Source organism: Nesoenas mayeri (assembly GCF_963082525.1).
Source record: "Nesoenas mayeri genome assembly, chromosome: 3".
In the NCBI taxonomy this organism is placed as follows: domain Eukaryota; kingdom Metazoa; phylum Chordata; class Aves; order Columbiformes; family Columbidae; genus Nesoenas; species Nesoenas mayeri.
The window spans coordinates 8,375,357-8,402,151 of NC_137544.1; the positions used below are offsets into that span (position 1 = coordinate 8,375,357).

At 46.3% G+C, this 26,795-nt stretch overlaps 1 protein-coding gene across 1 annotated transcript in view; it reads right to left on the reverse strand.

Annotated features, from left to right (window-relative positions):
* Nucleotides 1–7,671: 7,671 nt before the first annotated feature.
* Nucleotides 7,672–26,795, reverse strand: part of KLHL29 (kelch like family member 29) — a gene marked incomplete at its 5' end in the record, with an annotated part of 253,044 nt that continues 233,920 nt past the window's right edge. The window contains 2 exons of the mRNA XM_080342925.1: nucleotides 7,672–7,858; nucleotides 19,413–19,557. Of these exons, the coding sequence (XP_080199051.1) occupies nucleotides 7,675–7,858; nucleotides 19,413–19,557 (329 nt within the window). The 3' untranslated portion in view covers nucleotides 7,672–7,674. The remainder of the gene's footprint in view (nucleotides 7,859–19,412; nucleotides 19,558–26,795) is intronic.

Genomic DNA, 26,795 nt, shown 5'->3' on the forward strand with positions numbered 1-26,795 from the left:
GAAAGTTACACGTGCAAATGTGCACGGAAAGTACACGTGCTTGTATTGAGCACGGAAAGTTACACGTGCAAATGTGCACGGAAAGTACACGTGCTTGTATTGAGCACGGAAAGTTACACGTGCAAATGTGCACGGAAAGTACACGTGCTTGTATTGAGCACGGAAAGTACGCGTGCAAATGTGCACGGAAAGTTACACATGCAAATACACAAGGCACTCCCTTCTAATGGCCCTGGCCAGGGTGCTCTGGGGCCAAACAAGAGAAGCTGTTGGCCTCAAGTAGCAGAGAGAGAGGGAGATGTGCCCACTCCTTCCATACTGAAGGAGGGAGGGGGGTTTGCATCCTGCCACAACAGGTAACGGAGCACTGCAGTGATTGGACATGAGAGTAAACAGCTTATTAATAGATGATCTCTTTTAATGGAAACAGCGGCTACAGAAATTCCAGGGGACTTGGAAATTGAGGCTTTCTTTGCAATAAGAGATTATTTTTAGGTAGAATCAGAGAATGTCCTGAGTTGGAAGGACCCACAAGGATCATGGAGTCCAGCTCCTGTCCCTGCACAGGACAACCCCACAGTTCACACCGTGTGTCTGAGTGCGTTACTTGTGTAGAAGGACAATGTTTCTGGGGGGGTTCTTTATACTCTTAAAGCATTTGGTGCATCACCTTCACTATTCAGTTCACCTATCCTTACTCTGATGCTGTCCCTCAGGACGTTGCATTAGAAACCAGGGATTGCTTTAAGTTCCTGAGACATGGAGACGACTTGGTTTCTTTCTGCCTGTAAGAGCTATTATTTTTATAAATATATATATATATATTTAATGAGGTGGGAAGCTTGAAGCTGTAGGAGTGTCACTTAGTTAGGTGTCTGCTCTTTAGCCACAAAAACCTGTGAGAAAAGGTCACTGATGCTGGCTGAGAGAGCGTGTGCATGGCGTGTGGTGCCAGGTGTGACTTTAACCACCCTTCAGTGGAGCCCCGGCTGCCATCACAGTCCCTAGTGCTGTATTCATTTGCTTATGAACTTCACACTGAAGTTGCCTGTCAAGCTATTAAAAACCCCGGGTTTCTAGTGCTGTTCGTGAGGAGTTTGGGGCCATTACCAGTATGAATCTTGCTGTGTAAAATCTGGGATATGAACACCGAAGGAAAAGACAATGCTGTTCACAAACAACAGGTGATGAAATTAAAACCAGCAGGCAGCCTTTCCAGCTCTCATTGTATAGACCACCGCTTAGGAAAAGTTCAGAGGCAGATTTAGCTTGATGACAGCACTGGAGCTTCCTTGTCCCAGGCAGTAACTGAGCCAAAATGTTGGGAAAGTAATGGAACAGCTTATCCTTGGTGCCATCTCAAGGCATATCAAGGATAAGAGGGTTATTAGGGGCAGTCAGCATGGCTTTACGAAGGGTACGTCATGCTTGACCAACCTCATAGCCATTTATGAGAATGTAACAAGGTGGATGGATGATGGCAGAGCGGTGGATGTGGTCTACCTTGACTTCAGTAAAGCCTTTGACACAGTCTCCCACAGCATCCTCACAGCTAAGTTGAGGAGGTGTGGTCTAGACAATAGAGTAGTGAGGTGGGTTGCAAACTGGCTTAAGAAGAGAAGCCAGAGAGTGGTGGTCAATGGTGCGGAGTCCAGTTGGAGGCCAGTATCTAGTGCAGTGCCTCAGGGGTCAGTACTGGGGCCAATATTATTCAATATATTCATTAACGATTTAGACGAGGGAATAGAGTGCACTATCAGCAAGTTTGCTGATGACACTAAGCTGGGAGGAGTGGCTGACACTCCAGAGGCTGTGCTGCCATCCAGAGACCTGGACAGGCTGGAGAGTTGGGCGGGGAATAACCTAATGAAATTTAACAAGGGAAAGTGTAGAGTCCTGCATCTGGGCAGGAACAACCCCAGGTTCCAGTATAGGTTGGGAAATTACATATTAGAGAGCAGTGTAGGGGAAAGGGACCTGGGGGTCCTGGTGGACAACAGGATGATCATGAGCCAGCACTGTGCCCTTGTGGCCAGGAAGGCCAATGGCATCCTGGGGTGTATTAGAGGGGGGGTGGTCAGTAGGTCAGAGAGGTTCTCCTGCCCCTCTACTCTGCCCTGGTGAGACCACATCTGGAATATTGTGTCCAGTTCTGGGCCCCTCAGTTCCAGCAGGACAGGGAACTGCTGGGGAGGGTCCAGCGCAGGGCAACAAAGATGATGAAGGGAGTGGAGCATCTCCCTTATGAGGAAAGGCTGAGGGAGCTGGGGCTCTTTAGCTTGGAGGAGACTGAGGGGTGACCTTGTTAATGTTTATAAATATATAAAGGGTGAGTGTCAGGAGGATGGAGCCAGGCTCTTCTTGGTGGCAAACAATGATAGGACAAGGGGTAATGGGATCAAGCTGGAACACAAGAGGTTCCACTTAAATTTGAGAAAAAACTTCTTCTCAGTGAGGGTGACAGACACTGAACAGGCTGCCCAGGGGGGTTGTGGAGTGTCCTACTCTGGAGACATTCAAAACCCACCTGGACATGTTCCTGTGCAACCTCACCTGGGCATTCCTGCTCCAGCAGGGGGATTGGACTGGATGAGCTTTTGAGGTCCCTTCCAATCCCAAACATACTGTGATACTGTGATACTGTGTAAAGCTGCTACTGACTGAAGTAGAATTTGCTTAGCTAAAGAAAATTAGCATTTGTTACTCTTTTAGCCATCGGTTGGCTAAATAGGAATTACTGAAAGTAGGGTATGTTGTCAAAGGAGAACACACTGGTGACTGTCAAAGGGATGGGTGTTTTTCCAGGCAGTCTGATGCTTAATTCTCAGTTCCCGGTGTCCAGCAGCTGGAGCCGGTGCCGCTCCGCGAGCCCGGGGTGGCAGCTCCTGCTTTCCTGGGTTCTAACCTCAGCCGGCGTTTAATCCCGCCGCAAACAGATTGGCTTTGCGCAGGAAAAACGGTGTTTCTGTTCTGGTATCGCTGTCCAGCTTCGTGTAATGAGTGATGGAAACACTGTGCCTGAGACACATCCATCTGCTTCCCTCCGGACCATTTGCTTTCTGGCTTTCTCTGCAGTCTGAAGTTATCAACCCAGAACACTCACTGGTGACGGGAACTTAGCGCTGCCCTTCCATACGTGCCGGCATCTCGACTTGAGCAGAAAGCGTCTTTCAGCTCCTGGTTTTGAGCCGACTTGAGATGGGAAGGAAGGCATTAAGGGGTGAGCTTAAGGGTCTCGTCCAATTTAAAAAGCTTGTATGAGCGTGACAAGTTGTAAAAATGTCGAAGTGGAGCCAGAGTCGATGTCTTCCTGGGGACCTGGCACAGGCTGCGGCCAGCCAGGACTTGACAGCACACACTGTTAGTGGGTTTATCCCTGGCTGAATATTAAGTCACCTTTTTCAGCTGGCGATGGGGAGACTGTGGTCCTGAGACCTCACCCTTGCATTGGAGACAGCGCAGAAACGCTCTGGGATGGGTTCCACTATTTTCAGATAATTTTTTCCGGAGAAGCGGGGCGGGCGGGTAAGGACTTGCAGCAGTTTGTGCCTTTTGGTGATTAAACACGGTGGTACTCGAGGGGTCGGGCAGCAGCAGCTCTGGCTCCTCTCCCAGCTCATCCCCATGGCTGCAGGACTCGGGTGCTGGTCTTCGCTTTGTCTGGACTCCACCAAGGGCGAGCTGAAGTGTAACGAACGCTCTAATTAGCTTGCTCCAATTGCACTGCGCTACACTCAGCCTTAACACCTACTACCTGCAGTTAATTAAAAGACGGGGTTGCTGAGGTTTTATTAGTACAGTGTGTTTGCCACTAGATGAAACGACGGGAGGAAGGTGGATGATTTGTGTAAATTGTCAGGGGTAAGAGATTACCTGAGAGAGTTGGGGGTGTTCAGCCTGGAGAAGAGAAGGCTCTGGGGAGAACTTATTGCAGCCTTTCAATACTTAAAAGGGGCCTGTGAGAAAGATGGGGACAGACTTGTTAGCAGGGCCTGTTGCAACAGGACAAGGGGTGAAGGTGTTAAACTAGAAGAGGGGAGATTCAGGCCAAACATGAGGAAGACATTTGTTACACTGCGGGTGGTGAAACCCTGGCCCAGGTTGGCCAGAGAGGTGGTGGATGCCCCATCCCTGGAGACACCGCAGGCCAGGCTGGACGGGGCTCTGAGCAACCTGATCTGGGTGAAGATGTCCCTGCTCATGGCAGGGGTGGCACTGGATGAGCTTTGGAGGTCCCTTCAACCCAAACGATTCTCAATTCTGTGAAGGCAGCGAACAGTCCCATTTGGAGATCACTCCCCAGGTGAGCCAGGGGAGAGTCAAACCAGCCAACAAAGGAGTTTTTATCATTATCAGGCTGCTAAGCCAGCCCAGCCCCTCAATTTCTCAAAGCTTTTAAGAAGTAAAATCTCTGAGCAGATATGTGCACATGATTCATTTGGCAAAAGCGCTCAGCCAACTTCCCAGAGGGGAACTAAAATAATTTCCACATACAAGTAAAGCAAATAGCCTGTGTCTTGTTCATCCTACCAAGTATTATTGACTAGTGCTGAGTAAGAGATCTGTGCAGAGCGGTGATGAAAAGGTTGGCAACTCATTCCACTTGGTCTGGATTATTGCAGCACGGCTGTGTAATATCGAATTGCGAGGCTTTTAGTAATCTTCACAGGCTGTTCAACCTGAGCCACTAAGCCTGAACTAAAATGTTTAAAAACTGCGCTTCACGGTCCTAAATACTTGCGTAGATGTACTCTGCAAGAACCGGAGACAATTTCAGCGTATGTTACGTTCTTCCCGTTAATGTGTAGAACAGACATTACCTGGGATCCAGCTGAAATGTTCCACCGCAGTGGTATTTGAGACTAGTTATATTTGGCTCAGCTTTGTTCCATATCCAGTTTTACAGCTACCAGATGACGCCCTAATGAAACATCAAAGAAACCACGAATGGTTGCACTGATGTGCTCCCTGAAGGATGTGTCCAGGGAGGCACAGAGCCCCTGAACACCGAGGGACTCTGACCATAGGGCCCAAGTGGCTTCCATCCTTCAGACATCGCAGCGGCAGCGCGGTACAAATCCTGACTTCCATTAAAGAAAAGAAGAAACAAAACTGTTTGTAAGTGTGTGTTTGTGTGTTTCAAGATATTTTCTTAAACTGTCTTGAGCTTTTATTTACTTAAGTTTGGGAAAATAGATGGAGAAGCAGCAGTCTTGGTGGACACCTTCCTGTGTAACCTCATCTGGGTGTTCCTGCTCCGGCAGGGGGATTGGACTGGATGAGCTTTTGAGGTCCCTTCCAATCCCTGACATTCTGTGATTCTGTGAATAAAATTCCAAATCACTTCCATTCTCATTTCTGAAATAATCCTTAGAAGTACTTTGGAAGCTGCTGAGCCATGGAAGTACTGGCAATAGATTTTTGGATTTGCAAGCTGGATGGAACAAACACCTTTTCATCCACAGCTGGGATGAAACCTGAAGTCACCGTCCATGCAGTGTTATTGTTCTGTCGTGACAAAATCAATCCAATCTGGATGCTGAATCTAGATCTATAAATATATTTATTATAATATAACAAGAACTTAACAGTAAACATAAACTATATACAATACCATTACAGATAACCCTGTTTTTAATATTATTCACAGAAATAGCCAGTTTTGTTCCAGTGTGAGAAATGAAGAAATAAGCTATATTGGAAATGTTGAATGTGTTTGGGTCTTGTTGACAGGTAGCACCTCCTTTGGAGGCAGACACACACCAACACTAAAATTAGTCCTGCCCCAGGCAGTTAGAAACTTGTGCTCCAATCTTTAGGTTCACACTTGCACCCTGTTTGACATAAATACTTTAAATGACATACTAGTATATAATTTTGTTGTGCTTATTTTTTTTTCTCTTAAGAATAAATAAAACAACTGCATAACAAAGGCTGGAACCTCACTGTCAAAATGAGAGACTTGAGTCACCCTATAGCTTGACTCAGCTGACTTGAGCACTTTAAATACTGCAAGATACAAATGTTTTTTTTTATTTATTTTATAAACGATTATTAATAAAATAAGATGATTAGCTAACCATCTGCATTGATTTCCCCAAAGCTGTAGGCAGACCTCCCTCAGTATAAAAAGGCTAGCGTATTTGGTATGAAATTCAACTAGATATTGACTGTAAGATCTCACCCATGCCCTGTGTAGGACCCTCCTTGAATTACCGACATGGCATTTGGGGTTTGAGTCTGCGAAGGCAAGTATGGCAACTCTTTTCCCTTCTACTTGGAAAGAAATCAGACAATCCTTAGCTTGGGGTTACTTCTTACTTGTGAATGTTAGGATTCTTTTCCCTGCCCCCTCTCTGTTACCCGGTCCGTCTCCCATTTGATCAGTTTATGTATAAATTTATTATAAAGAATTTCCACATCACAATGCTCTCTGGATAGACAATATTTTAATATATATAAAAATATAACCCCTGTGCTGTGCATATACTTACAACTCTACATAGTAATCACTTTAAGTCTCTTATACTGGGCTTAAGTCTATGCATTCTTCTACCATGGGATTTAAACTTGTGTGTTTAAAATCTGTAAATAAGGTTTCCACACCTATGGGGAAACTTGAAAAATGAAACAAAATAAAGAAACTTCTCAGGCTTTACATAAAAGATAGTGGCGTATATCCCAACATAAGGAATTTTGGTTGAGAGCCAAAGCTGAGTGTGTGGCCACAACAGGAGCATCTTCTTCGCGTCCCACACCACGCCGTGTGTTTTAAGTATGATCCCAATCAGAAGCAGCGGAGAGCGGTTTTATCAGGGAACGGCTCTGGAATTGAAACCCATTTCACTTCGCGTTGCAGGAACCGAGCGCTGCCACGTTTGCTCATCAGCAGAAACCCCGAGGAGAAGGTCCCAAGCGCCCCCCACCACGGGCACGGCCACACGTGTCCACACAAGTATCGCCGGGAGCAGAAACTCACCCAGACCAACAGACTGGTTTCTTTTCCCCCATCATTTTACATGGAATTTATTACCAATGGCTATTCCTCTTCTCCCCAGTCCCCACCTATCCCCCCCTTCTGGGCTCAGCTCTGGAGAACTGAAAGATTGGTTCGATCGGATGGAAGACTGACATCAGCGTAGGCCATCTGTCACACAAGATTTCTCTCAGTCATTGGTATTGAAAAGCATGTATTTGTTAAAAACAAATGTAGGAATCAAAGTGGTAAGGACACTTTGACCTTTTCAAATAGATTGATGCCTAAAGTGTAATAGTAAAACTAATCTGCATGGTTATTCTAAGAATCAAGCTTGAGCTCTAGAAGTAAAATGCAGATTTTCTTTTTTTTTTCCTCTCTTCCCCAGCTTAAAAAATATGTGAAATTCTATTGCACCTGGGTTGACCAAAAGCCGACGTCCAGAACAAGTGCCACTATAACATCTAGTGACACCCTTGTATTATTAAGTTACAATATCTTACATAGCACGGAGCTCTCTGCTCCTTGTTCACCAAAAGGTGAGGATGATTTTTCTACATTCAATGTAGACACTATTCAAGACTTTAGAGCAATATGTTCACTGGCTGGCTTTGCTGCTTTTGCTTCTTAAGTAGTATTGTCCTCCTTGCCCGCTTTCAACAGCTACCAACAGTTCTCCGTCCGACTCCAGGGTAACATCAGCCGCTCTGAATGTACTTCTTGATTACTACGCAGCCGTGTCGAAACACAGGGCAGGGCATATTTGGTAGAAGTGTCCATGTATTTGTTTTAGGGTCGTAGGCTTCCATGTTTCCCAGGGCAGGTCCTTCGCTGCTAACGATCCCACCCGTGGCATAAATTTTTCCATCCAGAACCACAGCACTGTATTTAAAAAAAAAAAAGAAATAAAGCTTTAGTTAGTTTTCTGACCCAACAATTTTCTTTTTTAGGCTTAAAACAAACCCCATCTATTGTAACAAAGGGGTGAACTGGAACAGGCTGCCCAGGGAGGTTGTGGAGTCTCCTCTGGAGACATTCAAACCCACCTGGACACATTCCTGTGTGATCTGCTCTGGTGAACCTGCTTTAGCAGGTGGGTTGGACTGGATGGTCTCCAGAGGTCCCTTCCAACCTAACCGTTCTGTGATTCTCTGAGCTATGAATATAGCTCTTATTCTTATCTATATAAAGCTGTGTGGGAATTTATCTTCTTTCTCCCTCTCTCCCCCAAATTAGTCCTTTTTTTTTTTTTGTTCCTTACATGCAGGTAAACATTGTCTCTAATTTAAACAATGTAAGTTAGTCCAAATAAGATGTTTCTCCAGCCCACACACGGGATCAGCAGCATGTGCAGAAGAACGTGTCATTGTAACACCACGTATACGCAAAAGCGATTTGAACAATTTGGAGTCCCTGCTGCCGTGGCTGGAATAAACCCTTGAAGCAAGTTATTCCTCTAATTGGCAATGAATGCTGCAAAGTGGGGACAAAAATCTCAACCTTCCCCCTCCAAAAAACGCTCTGTTGCCTCAGCACCATGGTTGCAGAGCCCGGAGGTCCTGCTGACTTGTCCTTCCCACCCAGGTGGGGTGTCCAGGGAAAAGCCACCCCGGGGCACGTGAAGCTGATGGTTGGATGTGCAGCTGAGGGGCTGGCGCAGGAGCCACGTGCTGGGCTCCGAAGAGAACAAAACCACCTTACTGCTTTAAAAATCAAAGTGCTGGACTTCAGTCATCTCTTGCAAATCCAGGATAATGAGGTTGGGCTAATTGACAGGAAGCTCAACATGAGCCATCAGTGTGCCCAGGTGGCCAAGAAGGCCAACGGTATCCTGTCCTGTATCAAAACTAGCGTGGTCAGCAGGACAAGGGCAGTGATCCTTCCCCTGTACTCTGCATTGGGGAGGCCACACCTGGAGTACTGTGTTCAGTTCTGGGCCCCTCAGTTCAGGAAAGACATTGAAGTGCTGGAGCGGGTCCAGAGAAGAGAAACAAGACTGGTGAAGGGACTTGAACACAAGCCCTATGGGGAGAGGCTGAGGGAGCTGGGGTTGTTTAGTCTGGAGAAGAGGAGGCTTAGAGGTGAGCTCATCACTCTCTAGAACTACCTGAAGGGCAGTTCTAGCCAGGTGGGGATTGGTCTCTTCTCCCAGGCAGTCAGCAATAGGACAAGGGGCCATGGGCTTCAACTCTGCCAGGGGAAATTTAGGCTGGATATTAAAAAGAAATTCTTTACAGAGAGAGTGGTCAGGCATTGGAACGGCTGCCCAGGGAGGTGCTGGACTCGCCATCCCTGGAGGTTTTTAAACTGAGATTAGACATGGCACTTAGTGCCATGATCTAGTCAATGGACTGGAGTTGGACCGAGGGTTAGACTTGATGATCTCTGAGGTCTTTTCCAACCCAGTCGATTCTGTGATCCCATGGTCTGTAGGCTTTTGGTAAGAAGACACGAAGGTGTGAAGGGTATTTGAAAGAGAAATTGCCCTTCGGCCTCATCTCTTCCTCCTCGCTTCCACTCAACCCCTTGGCCTCTCCAGCGACTGTACACAGGGCATGATGGACAATAAGGGGCTGAGGTCCCGCTGTGCATTTGGAAAGGGCAGAAGGACAATGGAGGCAGCTGGATGGAAAGGCCTACACGGGGCTGCTATGTTCTCCACGGGCTCTGCTGTTCATCCACTGGGGAGCCTGAGCTTGTCCTCCAACATTTAAACATGTTGTTAAGCCGGATGGGGCTGGTGGTGGTTTTTCAGGTGGTTGGGTCCCTCCCCAGAGCAGCCAGTAGATGGTTGTGTTGGGAAGAGAAAGGGAGACTCATAGAGCGTGTACACACTGGAGAAAAGGAGGGAGGAGAAGACAAGAAATTAACTGCAGTCAAGAAGTTGGCCTAAATCTAAGAAGCTAGAGAAGGGTAGTAACTCTGCAGGCTTGGTAAAAGCAAAGTTATTTCTTCTGGCTAATTTTGGAGCAGCAAGAGTGACAATGGGAAAAGAGAGCACTGGAAGGTCCAGGATGAACAGCAACTAAAATGGCACTGATAAAGCCACGTGTTTCTGAAGAACACAAAACTCTGATGTCCTTGCGGAGAAGCAGAGCCTGAGGTTAAAAATAAACCCACAATGACAACAGTGAGGACTCAAATAAGCCTAGTCCCTGGGTACTGCCAGGAAATAGGAAATAATGAGAATCTTGTCAAAATAACTGTTAATCTGAAAGGAGGAGGAAGGAGAGAGAGACTTGAAACACTTGATTAGAGCCTATCCACAAATTAGCAGGGCTGGATGATACATAGCCCAGGGTCCTAAGGGAGTTTGCTAATGAACTTACTGAACCACTGGTAATTATTTTTGAAACGTCAGGGAGAAATGGGGAAGAACGAGGACTTGAGTAAAGCAAGTGTCATCCTGAAAGGGAGCGCGCCCTCCTGCCAAGGGGCTGGGCTGGAGGGCACTGCCGGCAGGGAGTCCTGGGGGCTGGGGCCCACGGCCAGCAGGGAGCAGAATGACAGATTCTTTATCAGAGCCTGTCTGGATACGATACGGGGTGATGGTTTTAAACCAGAAGAGGGGAGATTCAGGTTAGACACGAGGAAGAAATTTGTTACACTGCGGGTGGTAAAACACTGTCCCAGGTTGGCCAGAGAGGTGGTGGATGCCCCATCCCTGGAGACATCCCAGGCCAGGCTGGACGGGGCTCTGAGCAACCTGATCTGGGTGAAGATGTCCCTGCTCATGGCAGGGGTGGCACTGGATGAGCTTTGGAGGTCCCTCCCAACCCAAACTATTCTAAGGTTGTATGATACTCTAAACCAGAGCTGCTGCCACCATAGAGCAGCTGAGTAGCCAAGGACACCTTCCCGACAGGATCTGTGCCCGGGTTCTTCTCCAGCCCATTCCCTGGATTCGGGGCGAGTGGGCTCTTGTTCTCCAGTACCTGGGCTATGGCACTGAACAAAATTCCTGCCCAGCTGCTGGGGCGAGCAGCTCAGTCCTGCAGCCTCCCATCACGGTGCTAATGCACTGGGGAAGAAATGGATGCCTGCTTCCACCCTCTGAAAGCCTGTATGAATTTTAAATGGTGATTAGAGTAGCTTCTGCCCCCTCCGTATGCAATTCCCAGAGATAAGACTGGCATAATGCTTAGCTTGTGAGTCATGCCTGAGGTTAAGAAAAACTGTGAGCTGCTCCTGCTATCAAGAAATCGGCAGCTCTAAGTATGCAGAGGGTACTTACGTGTCCAGGGGACTTTGGAGACATTCAGGCATCTCCGGGGCTAAAGTGGGAGGTAGGTACTTAAGATCAATTAGGAGTTTAGTCCTAGCTCGCTGCTACTTTGTGGTATTAGGACAATCACTGCTAATTTCTGGGACCTCAGGGAACAGGAAACTCAAGTGGGCTCTAAAACCTTGAGGAAAGTGAGTGGAAAGGAGTGTGCTCGCTGCTCTCTCTTCATTACCGTGACAATATTTCTTTTCTCCCCTCCCTTCCATCCCGTCAGCTGTAAAAACATCGTTACCAAGGCTGACGTACAAAGAAAGAAATAATTACAATAATTAGGATGCGGGTTTATTGCTCGGTGCCATTAATCCTGAGAGATGAAATGATTAGGGGCTGTCAGAGCCAGGGAAGGAAGGAAGGAGGTTCCATTCTGCAGAGCCTGGCTGGGGGACACAGATCCCCGGCAGCTTTGGGGACAGCGGCCGCCCCAGCCCACGAGCAGCACCAAGGTAACTGGCGTCAGAACAGAGGTCACTTCATCCTCTCCTTCTAGAAAAAGACATCTCAGCATTTTCCAAATGATTAGCCGGCAGGCTAACGACCCTGCCTTCTATTCCCCGGGTAATTACTGGTAATTACCCCGGGTAATTCTCCCTAAGAGAATTCCGGTGAGGCTGGGGGGCACCAGGGGCTGCTGGGGGCCTGGCTGCCCAAGGCTGGAGCGCTTGTGTAATACAAACACCATTTAAATCTGTCTGTCTGCTGTCCTGCCCCAGCTTGAGCAAGCAGGTGGAGAGGAGATTCTCTCTGACAGGTGGCCAGGAAAGGACTTGATGGGCAAAGCCAGTCCCTGAATTGTAGCCACACAAACGGCCCAGGCTGGAAGGGACTGCGAAAGGGCATCTGGTCCAACCTTTTGTGGGAAAGGGAGCCGTGATGAGATCATCTGGCACCCTGTCCACTCCTAGCTTGAAAACCTCTGGTGATGAGGACTCTGCTACATCCCTGGGGAGGTTGTTCCAGTGAGTGATTGTTCTCACTGTAAAAAATTTCTTTCTTATAGTGGGATGAAATCGCTCCTGGTGCAACTTGTACCATTGCTCTTTGTCTTCTCCACATGAGTCCTTGTGAAGATAGGGCCCCTGTCCTTCTTGTGATGATAGAGCCTCTGTCCTCCTTGTAGCCACCCTCTAGGAGCTGGAATACTGTGTGAGGTCCCGCCGAGCCTTCTCTCCGGGGAGAAGAGACATAACTCCTCTGGTCTTTCCTCACAGGGCAGGTTCTCCAGCCCACTGATCACCTTCATAGTCTTCCTTTGGACCCTCTCCAGTCTTGTCCATGTCTTTTTGGAATTCTGAGGACCAAAACTGAGCACAGTACTCCAGGTGCAGCCTTACAAGCGCTGAGCAAAGTGGGACGATCACAGCTCCATCTCTGCTCGTAACCCTACAGATGTGGCCCAGGATGCAATTTGCTCTTTTTTTTTTCTCTTTTCCTGCATTTGACATCAGATTGCTTTTCAATGAACTTTTGTTTAATCACATGGGAGCAAACCGACCTGTACTCCAGCTCAGGTGTGGAGCGCAGGGCTCAGCACGTAGGTGCTTTCACCTGGGGACCTGCTCAGGCAGCTCAGCTGCCGTTGTCTCAGTGGTCACCTTCCCATCACGAATGTTACAGAGCCTCTGTTTCTCATTGAAGAGCATCTCATAGTGAAAGTCTCTTGATGGGCAGTAGTTTGGAACCAACCCAAAGCAGAGGATGTCAGGGCTGCTTTTCTGTGGGGTTTGAGAGCCAAGTGTCTGGGAGCGCCTGCTCCAGCCCTTCTCTCCCTTAGGCATGAGGGCTAAACACAGCCCCGAGCTGTGGGACTATCAGCAAAGTTTGTCAGTTTGGATTATTGTTATTTTAAAATTTCCTGCTCAGTTCTAAAGATCACATCAGCCTTATCAGGGAACGTTAAAAAATGAAAAAAAAAAACAAAGTAAAACCCTACATTGTAATGTCTGGGGTTGTAATGAGATTTGAAACAGCTGAATTAGCATGTTGTTTTGATTCCCTGAATCTTAATATCTTCCGAGTCCACAAACAAAGCTCCTCTCCCTCCTCACTCCTGCCTATGCATCCACAGGCACTCACTAATTTATTTGGAGCAGTTCCATGAAAGTTATTAAATATTATCAGTTTAGATAGACACAGAATCTGCTTAGAGGAAGAAGAAGAAAAAAATCCCTGCATTTATTAGTGGGTGAATTTCCTTCCTGCCCTAAGACTCCAGGAGGTGGAACTGAACGATGCTCAGCAGCTGGGTGCAGTGAGCACAGGACCAGAGAGGCCAGTGGGTTTCAGTCGCCGTGGGCAGCGGCTGCGTGTGGTGCTGGGCAGAGCTGCCAACAACCCGTTAAGCTTTCGCTTAAACCAGGGACCTTGGAGTGAAACTTGCACGGCGGTTTGTAACACTGAAGCGAAAGGCATCGCCGCCGCCTTGTGCGTGGTGGTGCTCGGGGTGCCGAGGTGTCCTCCAGAGTGCGTGGTGGTGCTCGGGGTGCTGAGGTGTCCTCCAGAGTTTGGTCGCGGTGCTGACGACCTCCGTGGCTGGCAGCTGGGTTGTTATGTTGGAGAGGGCTCGAGCCGGGGTGGCCGCCTTGTGCTGCCAGAGGTGTCATCTTTACAGCGAGATGGATAAATGAGGGTCCGGATTAGTCATGGTCAATTAGGAGAATATCATGCCACTTCTTGGAGAGGGATTATTAGTGTGGGTGTGTTGGCCGTGTTCCAGTTCTACTCTCCCTTACTCCGTGAGCGCTTTCCCTTGCTAATGATCCGAAGCCATCGTGTGGCACTGTTACTTGTTGATGAAAAACCAGCGATGTTTTATTCCAAAGTCCAGCACACATCAGTAACGGCCTGAGTGCTCTGTCTGCATCAGTCACGCTTTGCTGCACAACGAAATCCTTCGTGTCATCAGCTGCTGCAGAAATTATTGCTATTAGCCTGGCGCGGCAGCTCTTATCTGCTGTCTGTGGAGCCGAGTCCCAGCCACACGTCTCCTTCCAGATACGCTGGAAGATTTCGGTTCATCCCTTCTGGACTGCGAACACTTCCAGCTGCAAATGTTGCCTGCAGAACAGACCAGCCTTTATGTCTGCGGGCTCCAAAAGTGCGCGGCCATTTAGGAACCGTGTGCTGTAATAGCTGCACCTGGGAATATCCATCCGGACACGCTGTGCTCCAGCCCCTTCCAGCGCCCAGAGGTAACAGAACTCTGCAATGAGGGAAGGAACCAGCTGGGGGGTCTGCGGCTGGTGCTGTACATTAGCAACGCCTGGCAGTTAAGCACAGGAGTCACCATGCTTGGCTGTTCAAGAACAAGGGCTTATTTAAAAAGAAGAGGGGAAAAAAAATATATCCACAAACCGACCCTGTTTTTTGTGCTGTTCAGCCCGAGTTGAAGTTTTATTAAAGATTTCCATTCGGCAGAACCATCTAATAAATCTTACTGGTTAACAGTCAGAGGAGGAAGAAGAAAATGCTTTTCTGGTGTCTGTTGGGAATTGCCGGTGCTAAATTAGCTGCTCCGGAATTATTGCTGGCACCACCACGCTGCTGCTGTTGCCCCGTGGAGGCTCCTGTAGCACAGGCCTGTTTGCACGCCGCCTGCATCCTAAGCGAGCAGAATATGGAATTTTTAATCATACACAGAAACACATTCAGTATTCTTTTTGCTCGTGGAAAAATAAACCCTTGAAGGGCATGGGGGGAAGGGAGAGTGTCTGCCTGCAATGGGAGGACTTGCCAGCGCTGGAGGGGAGGGATGTCTTTGTAAGTGTTTCTGGAGGGGGGTGTCCAGCTGAGCAAGATGTCACCATCTCTGCTCTTCATCCCCATCCTGCCGTCATCGCCTCCAAAGATCCTACAAACTCAGAGCTGCCAAGCTGAGATAGGGCACATGGCAAACAGGAGACACTTGCCTGATGTCTGGGAAACGTCAAATATTTCCCTCATCCTCACATGTCACATGGAAGGTGTTCAAGACCTGTGTGTGAACTCGCAGTGAATTGTATAATGCTTCAGGCATATTATGGCTCTTTGCCCACTTGGCACCGTCCCTCAAAGGGTTAATTCTAGGTCAACACGAATTTCTTATTGACTTCCATCAGGCCGGGCTTAATCTGAAAATGATGCTCCATTTGCTCTTCTGTTGATTGTGAGCTGGAGACCTGAGCCATTTATTTTTCGTTTTTCATTAAAAGCAATTTAACTTGGTATTAAAACCATTCGAATGGACCTTTAATTTTACAGATGTGGGGAATGTCACATACATTACTTTTCCCTGCGCTCAAAGCCATCACGCTCCCTAGTCACTAACACGTAGAAACAGTGCAGATAAAAATAAAAGTGATGCCGCCAAGATTTTTCCCAGCAAATTTGGTATCGAGTGATTCCTGGTGAGAGGAGATCAATACCATGCAGTTAATTTTTAAGTTGTTTATGTTGCTGCTTTTAAACCGTGGTTTTTGTGATCCATGCTAATGAGTGGAATGAGGGATTTATAGATTCATAGACTAAGGTCAGGAGGGATCTCTGTGCTTAGCTGATCTGAGCTTGTGTATACGCAGGCCATGGACTTTTCCCCAGGCAGTATCTCTCTTGGAAACATATCTAATCTCCTCTTAAAAACAGCGAGTGTTGGTGAGTTCGCTCCCTCCCTTGCTGGTTCACTGTTTAATTATCCTTGCTGTGTTGGGAAAGCGCCTTCCTTCAAGTCTGAGATGTGTAACTTGACTTTCTAGCCCTTATAACCTTCTAAGCCTTGGTGTGCCGGACTGAAAGCTTTTCTACTCGCTCCCAGTGATCCAGTCACCTCTCGGCCTTTTTTTTGATAAACACCTTAAATTTCATGTCGAAGATTTGATTCGCAACCCGGGATCATTTTCGCAGCTGATATTTTCACACGTCGGTGCGTGGACCCAAGACCTGTGTCCATCTCACCAACGCCGTCCGCAGCAGCGCTCGCTCTTCCCAGCTTCAACTTGTTTTCATTTTGGTGTTAGGGCTCATGTGATATGTCCAATATTGCATTGACCTGTTCTCCACCACGTTGCGACGAGAGCTGGTGTTGTCTCGCTCCGAGTGGCCTCCTTTCTGTGCTCTTCCGGGTACCTGACGTTCCAAGGGGAGCAGGACTGCTCTGACTGTGCGTCCTCCATGTATTCATTTGCATTTAAAACACTGCTGATAGCTTGAGACATGCAGATAACTGGCTAGAACAGCTCCGTCTGTAGTATTTTTTTAGCCACCGAGTGTTATGCCACCTGCAGCCTTACCAGGGGAGATGTTTTATTACCTGGATTGTTGGTAGATATATTAAATAACCCTGAAGAAGAATCAATGCTCGCTACCAGTGGCCTTGCTCAATGATATCTTCTCATTAACAACTACATTTTGAGATCTGTCAGTGAAGCAGATTTAATCTCTCTAATGTGTGGCTTGTTAATTCCATATAATACCAGCCAAATACCTTGGAGAAATCGCAGTATATTATGGCATCACAGTTGTCTTTAGCAGCCAGCCGTGTTTTATTAGAAACCAAAACGAAGATCCCGGTTTCCACCCCCCCAAAAAGCAAAAGACAACAGGTTGGTTTAACAAGACCGATTTTCCAGGAAAGCGTATTTATTGCTCTTCATTATATTATTAGCATCTAGTTATTTGTTGATGAAATCCCAAATTAATCACTCTGGTATTTTGCAGAGGACCAACATGAGGCTAAGTGAGACCACTTAGCCTGGCGTCGGTACTTTGAAAAATTAATTGCTGCACTGCAATTCTCCCTTTCACCTTCTCGAAATACAGAAACACTTTGGCAGTGCCCTGATCCATCCTGAACTGTAAGAGTTATTAAAGATCAACATTAGTGGCTCAATCAGCTTCTCAGTGAAGTCTCTAAAGATGCCTTTGTCTAAAATGGCTGCGATGCCTGATCTGAGGACTTGATTTCTGAGTTCACATCTTTTCTTGCTGCCAACAGTGACCGTGTTCAGCCCCTCACAGCGCAATATGGAGCCAAACCTTCTTGCTCCAAATGCCGATGAGAAATAGCCATCCGACCAGTCTGTGTTACATTTTGCTACCTCACCAGCAATGGTTTTATAACTGATTAAAATTACAAATTTGATCCCAAAAGGTTTAAAGTACCTTTCTTTTTACTCCTGTTAGCCCTTAGTACTTCACTGACTCCCTCAGCCTCCTGTAGCAGCAGCCAGTTTTTAACCTTTTTGTTACTGCCAGCCTCCCATTTTCCCTATTTCCCTACATAGTGATTCATTTAGTTTTTGTCATAGGTTTTACATCTCCCTTTGGCTGAAACATTCTTCCTTGACTGTTTCCAGCACATTTAAGAATTTTTGAAATGGTGCCTTTTTTTTGGTATCCAATTGGCTGTACTGAAATATTCTCGGTTTTGGTGACTATCCCACTATACACGTAGGTTTCCAGTTTGCTATTGCTTTAGGCTTTAGGAAAAATGTCATTTAAAAGTCTGAAGTTACTTTTTACTGGCGGGTGTCATGTTCTACTTAAGCAAAGCCCATTTACTATGGTGCTTAAGCAGCAGTGAATATTTAGGTGACTGGTTTACTCTCCCTGGTCCATCACAAGGTCTCCCGCTGGATTCCCTTCCGCACGGCGCAGAGCAACAAATCCCTTCACGTTCCAAACCCTGGGACATTTTCGGGTGAGATGCTCAGCCAACAGCCCCTGCTTGAAATCACCCCTGAAATTTCTCTTGTCATGTATTCCAGACGCTTAACAAACAGTATTTCGTTACGTTTTACAAAACAGAGATGTCCAAAGAGCAGTTCATCCCTCTCTATGGGAAGATACAGGGATGTATCAAATGCACAAATCCCTCGCAGTTCATTTTATGGGTGAGGGCTCTATTCCTGAGCTGAATTATACCGTTTATTTCTAGTTTTTGGGAGAAAAACTATCATTAGCAGCTGCCTGAGCACTGGAATCTCCTCCTCATCCTGTTTCGCCTCCTGCTAAAGTGGAGGGACAAGAAGATCTGTCCTTGGCGCAGGATGCGCGGGGCAGCGGCCGCTGGCTGCTCGGAGCCCTTTTCTTGCAACGAAAAGCAGCTCAGCAGCCAAGAGAGGGCGCTCCTTAAATGGATAAAAACAGGGGAAAAAAGGAGAAAACCAGAAGAAAAAAAAACCAAAGCAAAACCAGAAAGCCTGAGCACGCTTTCTTAAAAATGAATTCTTCTCATTTGCGCCAAAGCGAAAGGTTAAATGTGACAAAACACGGAGGTGTTTTTCAGCTGTAGGATGGGGGCCAGGGACACCCCTGGGGCGAGGAGCAGAGCTTTGGGCAGAAGGTTTGGGAGACGTGGCCCAGCTGCTGCCCCATTGCTGCTATTCCTCCCACCCCAGCCAGTATTTTGCCCGAAACAACCGCTGGTTTTGCTCAGGTTCTCGAGACGCTGCTGCATCACACACTGAGAACAAACCTTCACCCAGCGCCCGTGACAGCGTTCGGGGACCAGCGATGTCCCCATGAAACCGAGAACTCAGCATGTCCCCAGCGTGGGGTCCGCTCTGCGAGGGGCTGAAACAAGCCCGTCTTTCTGTAACAGCCACGTAATACCCTTTAAAAGGCCTTTAAGTTCTGCCAATACCTGCCTGCCAAGTTTTATTTTTGTCAGCCAATTCGGGAAGTTTGTTAAACCTGTGACTGGGACTGAGGAAGTGAGCCCAAAAAGCAATCAAAAGCACGTAATAAATAATAATTAGTATCAGTGTGTGGTGCTTACTCAGTATTTTTTTTTTTCTTTCAATAGCCTTTTAGCTAGTTAGCAAAAACATGTTCCACATTATGGTGGTCTCTATTAGAGCAGGTATTTATCATCCTCCGGTTACACACGGCAAAGTGAGGGAAACAGCGTTTCTGTAGTCACTGGAGGAGCCCAACACACGTCCCTCCCGTGATCCATCACGCCCGAACGTGAGGAGACACGTGAACCATAGTAAAGTCCTGGGTGTGCACTTCGGGAAATGCCGCATCCCTGAACACGTCCGAAAAGGAGATGAGGAAAGCCCCCTAGACGGTGCACACCTCCCTCCTCCTCGCCCCTTCACTGGTAGGTTGTATGAGCTCATTTATCAGCAGAAAACATTAAGGCACTGGTAATTCAGTTTTAATGGTTTTTCTCACCTGCAGAACTGCCTGGAGTGGTTCATGTTGGGACCTGCTTTAATATTGCCTTTCTCTGGGTCATAGATGGTGGTTGCTCGTGCATAAGCTCCTCCAAGAATAAAGATGAACCCATTGAGAGTGACTGCAGGAGCGTATTTGTTATCTGTCAATGGAAAGCAACACTGAGATCAGTTTTAGGCTCAGGTTTGGAGACTGTTTTTTTATTTATACATTCCCCTTATTTATAGATAAGTCACGTTTCTCTAAACCTCCAAGGCTAGGGAAAGAAAAATGAGGAAACCTTTCCCGGTCTTGTTCTCCTTTCTCCAAGTTCTCAAAGGCACTTTTAAAGTTCATCAGTCCTTCATCCCCCAGTATGCGCCTCCCTCTAAACTGGTGAAGTACAATTATCCTCTCCCAAAGCCTAATGGAGTCACCGTGAAAGCTCCACTCTTACACATGAAATTAAGATGTCAAGTTGTTTCAGAATTTCGAATTGCTGCAAATTTTACCTCAGATGTTTCCCAAGCCTGTGCGGCAGCTAAGTATAGAAACCCACCGCACAGAGACCTGCTTGATAATATCCCATTGTTGATTCTTTTTTGTGTTCTGCTTTTGCTTGTGGGAAGGTCACCCATATAATCCAGATTTTCTGAGATACCATTTTTTTTCCCCCTTCATCCGTCTCGTATATGCACCTGCATTTTTATTTTCAGGTGTGTGTGTACCTTCAAGCAGTCCCGTATTTTAGCGATGAACTGTGTGAGGCTGGAGCTTGAAATTAAGCAAATCCATTATCTTACGTCAAGTTCAATCAGAGCTTCCAAGGATGCTTTAAAATTCTTGTGTTAGCTGCAGCATTATTAGAGATATTGGTAAAACTAACCATAAATTATCAAATAAAATAATTCTAATTTAATTAGCTGACTTGTCCCGTATGCTGCTAGCACACCATATGCACATTATTAAATATGAGCCAATTGGGCTGAAATTTCTCATGACGGTGTCTGTCTTGATGCGATAGAGTTTTTTTTAATCAACATTTCAGTGAAACAAATCAGCAGTGTCTGGAACAAAAGACGGGAAAATACATTGCTTTATTTGAGTTTAAAACAAGCTTCACAACCAGTTCTCTGAGAAACAGGAGCCTAAGCCCTTCAGGGTGTGAAGCAGACGTTCCCTGGGTGGCTTCCCCAGCTTGAGGGGACACTTCTATAAAAATTATCCATATATAGCTATATAGAATCATAGAGTCATTTTGATTGGAAAAGACCTTTAAGATCGAGTCCAACCATTAACCTCACACTGCCAAGTCCACCGCTAAACCACATCCCTGAGCGCTGCCTCTACGCATCTTCTGAACACCCTCAGGGATGGTGACTCAAACACTACATGCTAAAGCCTCTCCAAAATCTGCATGTGTGTATGCTCAGAAAAGGGTGATCCTCTTGCATCTCCAGTGGAGCATTCTGGCAGCTTCAGCTTCTGCAACCCTCTTCCCAAGTGTGGAGAGGAGGTGCGACAGCATCGTTACTACACCCTCACATCTCTGCTAACAGTCTCCACATAACGTTGAAGGGGTCTGTATGTTTCTCCCAGATCTATAACACCATGACTGTGTTCGTTCAGGGACACAGAAAGAGACGGGTTTAAACTCATCCCAGCAGCTTTACTTCTGCTGGCAACAAAGATGATTAAGGGCAACAAAGATGCTGAAGAGAGTGGAGCATCTCCCTTATGAGGAAAGGCTGAGGGAGCTGGGGCTCTTTAGCTTGGAGAAGAGACTGAGGGGTGACCTCATTAATGTTTACAGATATGTAAAGGGTGAGTGTCAGGAGGATGGAGCCAGGCTCTTCTCGGTGACAACCAATGATAGGACAAGGGGTAATGGGTTCAAACTGGAGCACAAGAGGTTCCACTTAAATTTGAGAAGAAACTTCTTCTCGTTGAGGGGACAGACACTGGAACAGGCTGCCCAGGGGGATTGTGGAGTCTCCTACTCTGGAGACATTCAAGACCGGCCTGGACACCTTCCTGTGTAACCTCATCTGGGTGTTCCTGCTCTGGCAGGGGAATTGGACTGGATGAGCTTTTGAGGTCCCTTCCAATCCCTGAGACTCTGTGACTCTGTGATTCTGGCATGTGCTCATCTCTTGCATGGCTGGTGGTGTAACCCTGAGGCTCATGTAAAAACCACCTTATTCCATTAAATATTTAACAAGAGATTTGATGAGAGTTAAGTAAAAGCTGATGAATTTCTCCAGAAGAGAGATAATCTCCTTAACTGAGGTTTGAACTGGCTAAAGTAGAAGGAAAATAATGGGTTTGTGGTGTCTCCTTCTGTTCCAGCATGGCCATGGGGTGGTCCGGCTGTGGTCATCTCACCCGACATCGGTGCGTGCCCAGGGGGACGTACAGCACCCCGCGTGAAAACAGACAAAACATGTTATGGGTTAAAGCTGGGCTCCTATTATGCTGAGTATCTATAGGCATATGTCAAAAAACCACGGTTGTATTAGGAAAATGTCACTGATCCTTGGGAACAGATGGGAAGAAACTAATTCATCCAGAAAACAGAACAAGGAGTATTCGGTTTCTTCTCGGTGCCACTAAGCCACTATAATTCATCAGAAAGATTTATCTGTCCTAACAACCCGTCTCGCGTCCCTTTCCAAATCAGACTCGCATATGTGACATTTTTTCCAGTTAAGACACTCATCAGAAATATTCCATATTTAATTATCACATCTTCCTGGTTTCTTTCTTTGACAAGCACTGTTTTGCAGAAGAATGAAACACTTGCATAAACACCCCCTCAGTTCCCAAATCTCACAGGGAAATTATGTGGGGCTCCCTCAAGGCAGAAACAGCGACTTCTCAGGAGACTGAATCACTGACTTCACGTTCCTTTTTGTTAAAGAAAGAGAGGGTAACCCCTCGGTTATTTTTATAGTGATTTTTTTTTTCCTTTTCAAATAGACAGTCTGGTGTTATTTTTCTTCCTTTTGTAAGAGGCAAGCGTGTTCGATTCTCATCATTTTTCCAATACATCACCTATCTGTTGTCTTTTTACTGCTTCTGGCTTTAGCTACGATTTCATAAATTGGTATAATGTAAGCCTGAGATAGAGAAACAGGGAAATCTCTGCTGCTTCTTTCAGGAAGGGAGCAGTTCACAGCAAACAGTCTCCTGATCCTGATGAAGATATGGCAGAAAGACACAAGGGACACCCCTCCAGAGACACGTAGAGAGAAAACAGTGTGTTTTATTTGGTTTTTGTTACCATGGAGGCAGAAATTGGTTCTCGGATACAGGGAGCTCAGAAAACTCAAGCTGTCATTCCTGCTACCTGGGTGTGGGTGACCACCTTCAGTCTTTAACTTCATCCCAGGTGCTACCCACTCTCTTCCCTTGTTGTTCTCCTTTCCAGGGCTTGGTAACCTCATGCAAACACTCAGGACACTCCAACTTCTGTTGCTGCTCTAAATCCTTAACATGCCCATAGTGCAGAGGTGGGTGGTTGAGGAGCCTAATTTTGTAGAAGAACGTTCTGCTTGGGATATAGTAGGGATGTCACTTCTTTCAAAAGTCAGCAGGAGGGAAGGGAGGAAGAATGGAGAGAGGAAGCACGGAAACAGAGAAGCAGCCTCCTTTCCCCTCCAGAATTCAAGTGTTGGGGCTGTGGGATATACTAATCCATTTCAGGCTGGAAAATCTTAAATGGGATTTGTCCAGGACAGCAAGCACACTTGAGATTAAATGGCAGAATAAATGTAAAAGAGATAAAAGGTACTCTCCTCTCCAAGTGGATAACATCATAACATCACTCTCCTTTGCTGTTGCTATGGGAAAATATGCAAGTATTTCTATTCTAGTGACATGTCATTGCAGGAAGGGGTATGCACTCAAAGCCAATCCTTGAGCCGGAGGTGTACCTCACATGGGCTTGATGATTTAACCTACTGGTGTTCTCATTTAGTAAGGACATCGTGCTGTCTGTGATGCGTTTCGTGGCTCTTGTGGCTCTCGGTACATTATATGGTCAAGTAGCACCATTCTGCTTTCCCTTCTGTGATTGCTTAAAGATCCTACGTTGCCTTCCAGTAAAGCACTTGGTCGGAGCCTGAAGTGGCAATAAAATGAATGGCAGCAGCACTTTGTATGGAAAAAGGTTATTAAAACGAAGCTAGTCACACACTTTTATCAGGAGGAAGAAATGCCGGCATGGCACCAGTCCAGATAGAATGCCAACCGAAGGGTCTCCCTGCAGACGCAGGTGGCCAGTGGTGGGGGTTGATGCACAGGATGAAGCAGGTTGGAGAAAGAAGACTAGTTAATAGAAACAAAATCTATTTTAATAGTAAGTGCCTCTTCCCCTCTCTGAATACTATGCAGACAAGCTCAAGAATGGGATAGTAACAGATAAAATAACATCTCTTGGCTGCCGGGAGACCGCGGTCTGATCCTTAACATAGCTCAAGTGCAGATATCACCATTAACAGCAGATCTCGGGTGTCAGCCCTTCTGGCACAGCGCTCTCCTCTTCACTGGTTTCTCCTAACTATGTAACTAGTCACAGGGCCCTGTGGTTTCCCCAATGACTCTTGAGCAAACACTCCTCAGAGACCCCAAGGTTGAGCATCCTCACTTGCAAACGCTGTATTTTGTGTATATTTGGTGGGGATCACCCGTGCCAAAGCAGAAGGCTCCACCTGCCAACATGGAGCAGTTTCAGCATCAAATTTACAGGCAAAATGTTGATGAGCTGAGAGGAGCTGGACACAGCACGGCCACAGAGATGAAGTGGAGGTAGCAAGCGAAAGACAGGACATCTGATAAAGGGCAAACACAAAATTATTGGCTTTGCTGGGTAGAAGGCAGAGTAAATATGTGTAGGGGGAACACATCAATGAGTGAAAAAACCCATTCTGAATGGAGGATATGGCATATACAGAGGAGAAACGGGTGAGATAATGGAATGCAAAATTCAAGCTGACTAGTGGAGAAAACACTAAGAACTAGTCACGGGATGAAAAATATGTTGAAGGATGAGATTAAACACTCATTGCTTTCAGACTTCCAGGTAAGAGCCAGCCAAACCCACACATGGGTACCAAAGAGGACCAAGACATATATCTGATTTTTCTTGCAAAGTCCAAAAATAAATTTGTGGGAATGAGTATGCATTTGAACCAAAGTAAGCCATGGGACAGTGCAGTAAAAATACACAGATGCTGTTAACACTGTTTTCCAGATATTTCTTGCATTCTTAGCTCTGTGATCGTCCCACTGTGGTCGGACATATTGCTGCAGGAATAAATGGTATGGAGAGGAACGAGACACTTGCATTAGAAACCAGAAATGCTCATAGACCTTTGGCCTCTGTGTTCTCATAGTTCTCACCAGATCTTAAAATTTAACAGTGGTGATGATTAAACACTGGTTTTCCTACAATCCAGAAACATTAATAAAAACTTGTAATTCTACCAGTACAGACATTGATTGTTCAACATATCAAAAAAAAAAAGAGTATTTTAGTGCCCTGGCATGAAGGCACAAAGTGAACTAAAAGGCAGTGACAAGATAATTAGGGTTACTTACAATCACTGACTTCAGCATGTCCATGGCCATCTTGTTAAATAAGACAGAGCTCAGGAAGCTGGGCATGAAATACATTTTTAGCAGAGCTATATAGGACAGCTGGCAAGAAATGGAAAGGCAGGTGCTGCAAGTATGCAGCCTGGGTTCATTTACTGCTGTAGGAATTTGGCCTGAAAGCAGCAAACTTCTTACAGCTCAAAACACAAGAAGGGGACGAGCAAGGTGGTCTACCAAAAGTATGCTATCGGTCCCCAGTCTTCATCTCCTCTGCACAGGCAAGCTGTCAGTATTCACCCTGCTTCACCTGCAATACAATTAGCCAAAAAATGACCCTCTCCCTTGCCATGGTTGATGTTAGGTTGGCAACATGATGCTTTGGAAGAGATTGACCTGTTGGGTTCAAACATGTGCCGTGCTGTGTTCAACTCACTGTTATAAAATAACAGAGTGACTTGAGACAGGTACTACTGGTCTAAAAATCTCCAGAGACCTTGGCTACTTTCAACACTCACATCTACTGTTGAATATCTGAGAGTGCTTGAGGTGTTTTTAAATAATTTGTTGTCCTATTTGAGGTCAAGCAGATTTCACGCATCTCTGGGGTGACCTTAACCAACACAGTTTGCCCTCAGATGTCTCAGCTGACTTAGCTCAGAGGGGCACCTTGAGAATTCACAAATCAACACAAAAAGGTTCTGAGGTTGTCAAAGGCACCCCAGCAGTGTTCGTACCAGGTTTGCCTCAGCTCCACTTCCTAAAAATCACCCCAAGACTTCTTCTACTCCGTCTTTGTTTAAGGTAAATGTTGACGGTACTGGACTTGCTGTAGCATCCAGTTCTTGGGGGATACTTTACAAATACTGGTGATACTACAGTCCTTGTAGAGCTGGAGAAATTGAAGTATATTTCCAGCATTCCCACTGCCTTTTAATGAAGATCAAGCATCACATCAGCTCAGTTTCCCAGACATTCTCCACTGGGGTGCAATTTTTCAGCTCCATGTTGTTTTCCTTTATTTGCAAATAAATTGACGTTCTACATTTCCCAACAAAGACACACAGCAACTCAGCATTTCATCATATATTTTATGCCTTCAGCTTAACTAATCAACTTCATTTACACCAAGAAAACATAAGTACCGTCTTTTAACTTCACTGGTGTCTTTTATGCACTTTTGTTAGGAAATAACAGCACACGCCCATTAGCACAATGGGTGACAAACCCAACTCGGGATGGTTTGGATGTTTTTTTCCAGGCACGCGTGGTGTTGATGCCTGCTAGACAGTATAACGAGCCCAGGGAACGATTTCATAGCTCCTGTGGCACTTGTACTATTTTGGTAAGGAAAAGGAATACTTCTTTGCATAATGCATTCATTTTTGCAATCTGCTGCGAGTACAGGAAAACCTCATACTGTCAGTCAGTGGATTAAATGAACAGCAGCAGCTGTAGCCATGTGATGGAAAAAGCCGGGCAAGAGGGTTGTTTGCGCTGCTGTATTACATAAACATGACTTTTGCCGGTTAACGCCCTCCCGCTGGGCGCTTCGTGCTGCATCATATGCATGTCATGTTATGTTAGGCTGGACACAAACAGCAGCAAGGGAGTCGGGAAGCAGCAGCAGCGACGTTTGCACAGGGGAGGCTACAGCTGTGGCTCTGCCAGCACCTGATCTACCAGGGAACCCCAAGGAAAGAGTCATAATAATTGTAACAAGCTACAATAAAAAGAGCACCTTATTTTAGCTTTCTGAATATGCTTAGGCCTTACCTGAATGCCTTGCAACTGCATTTCTGTAAT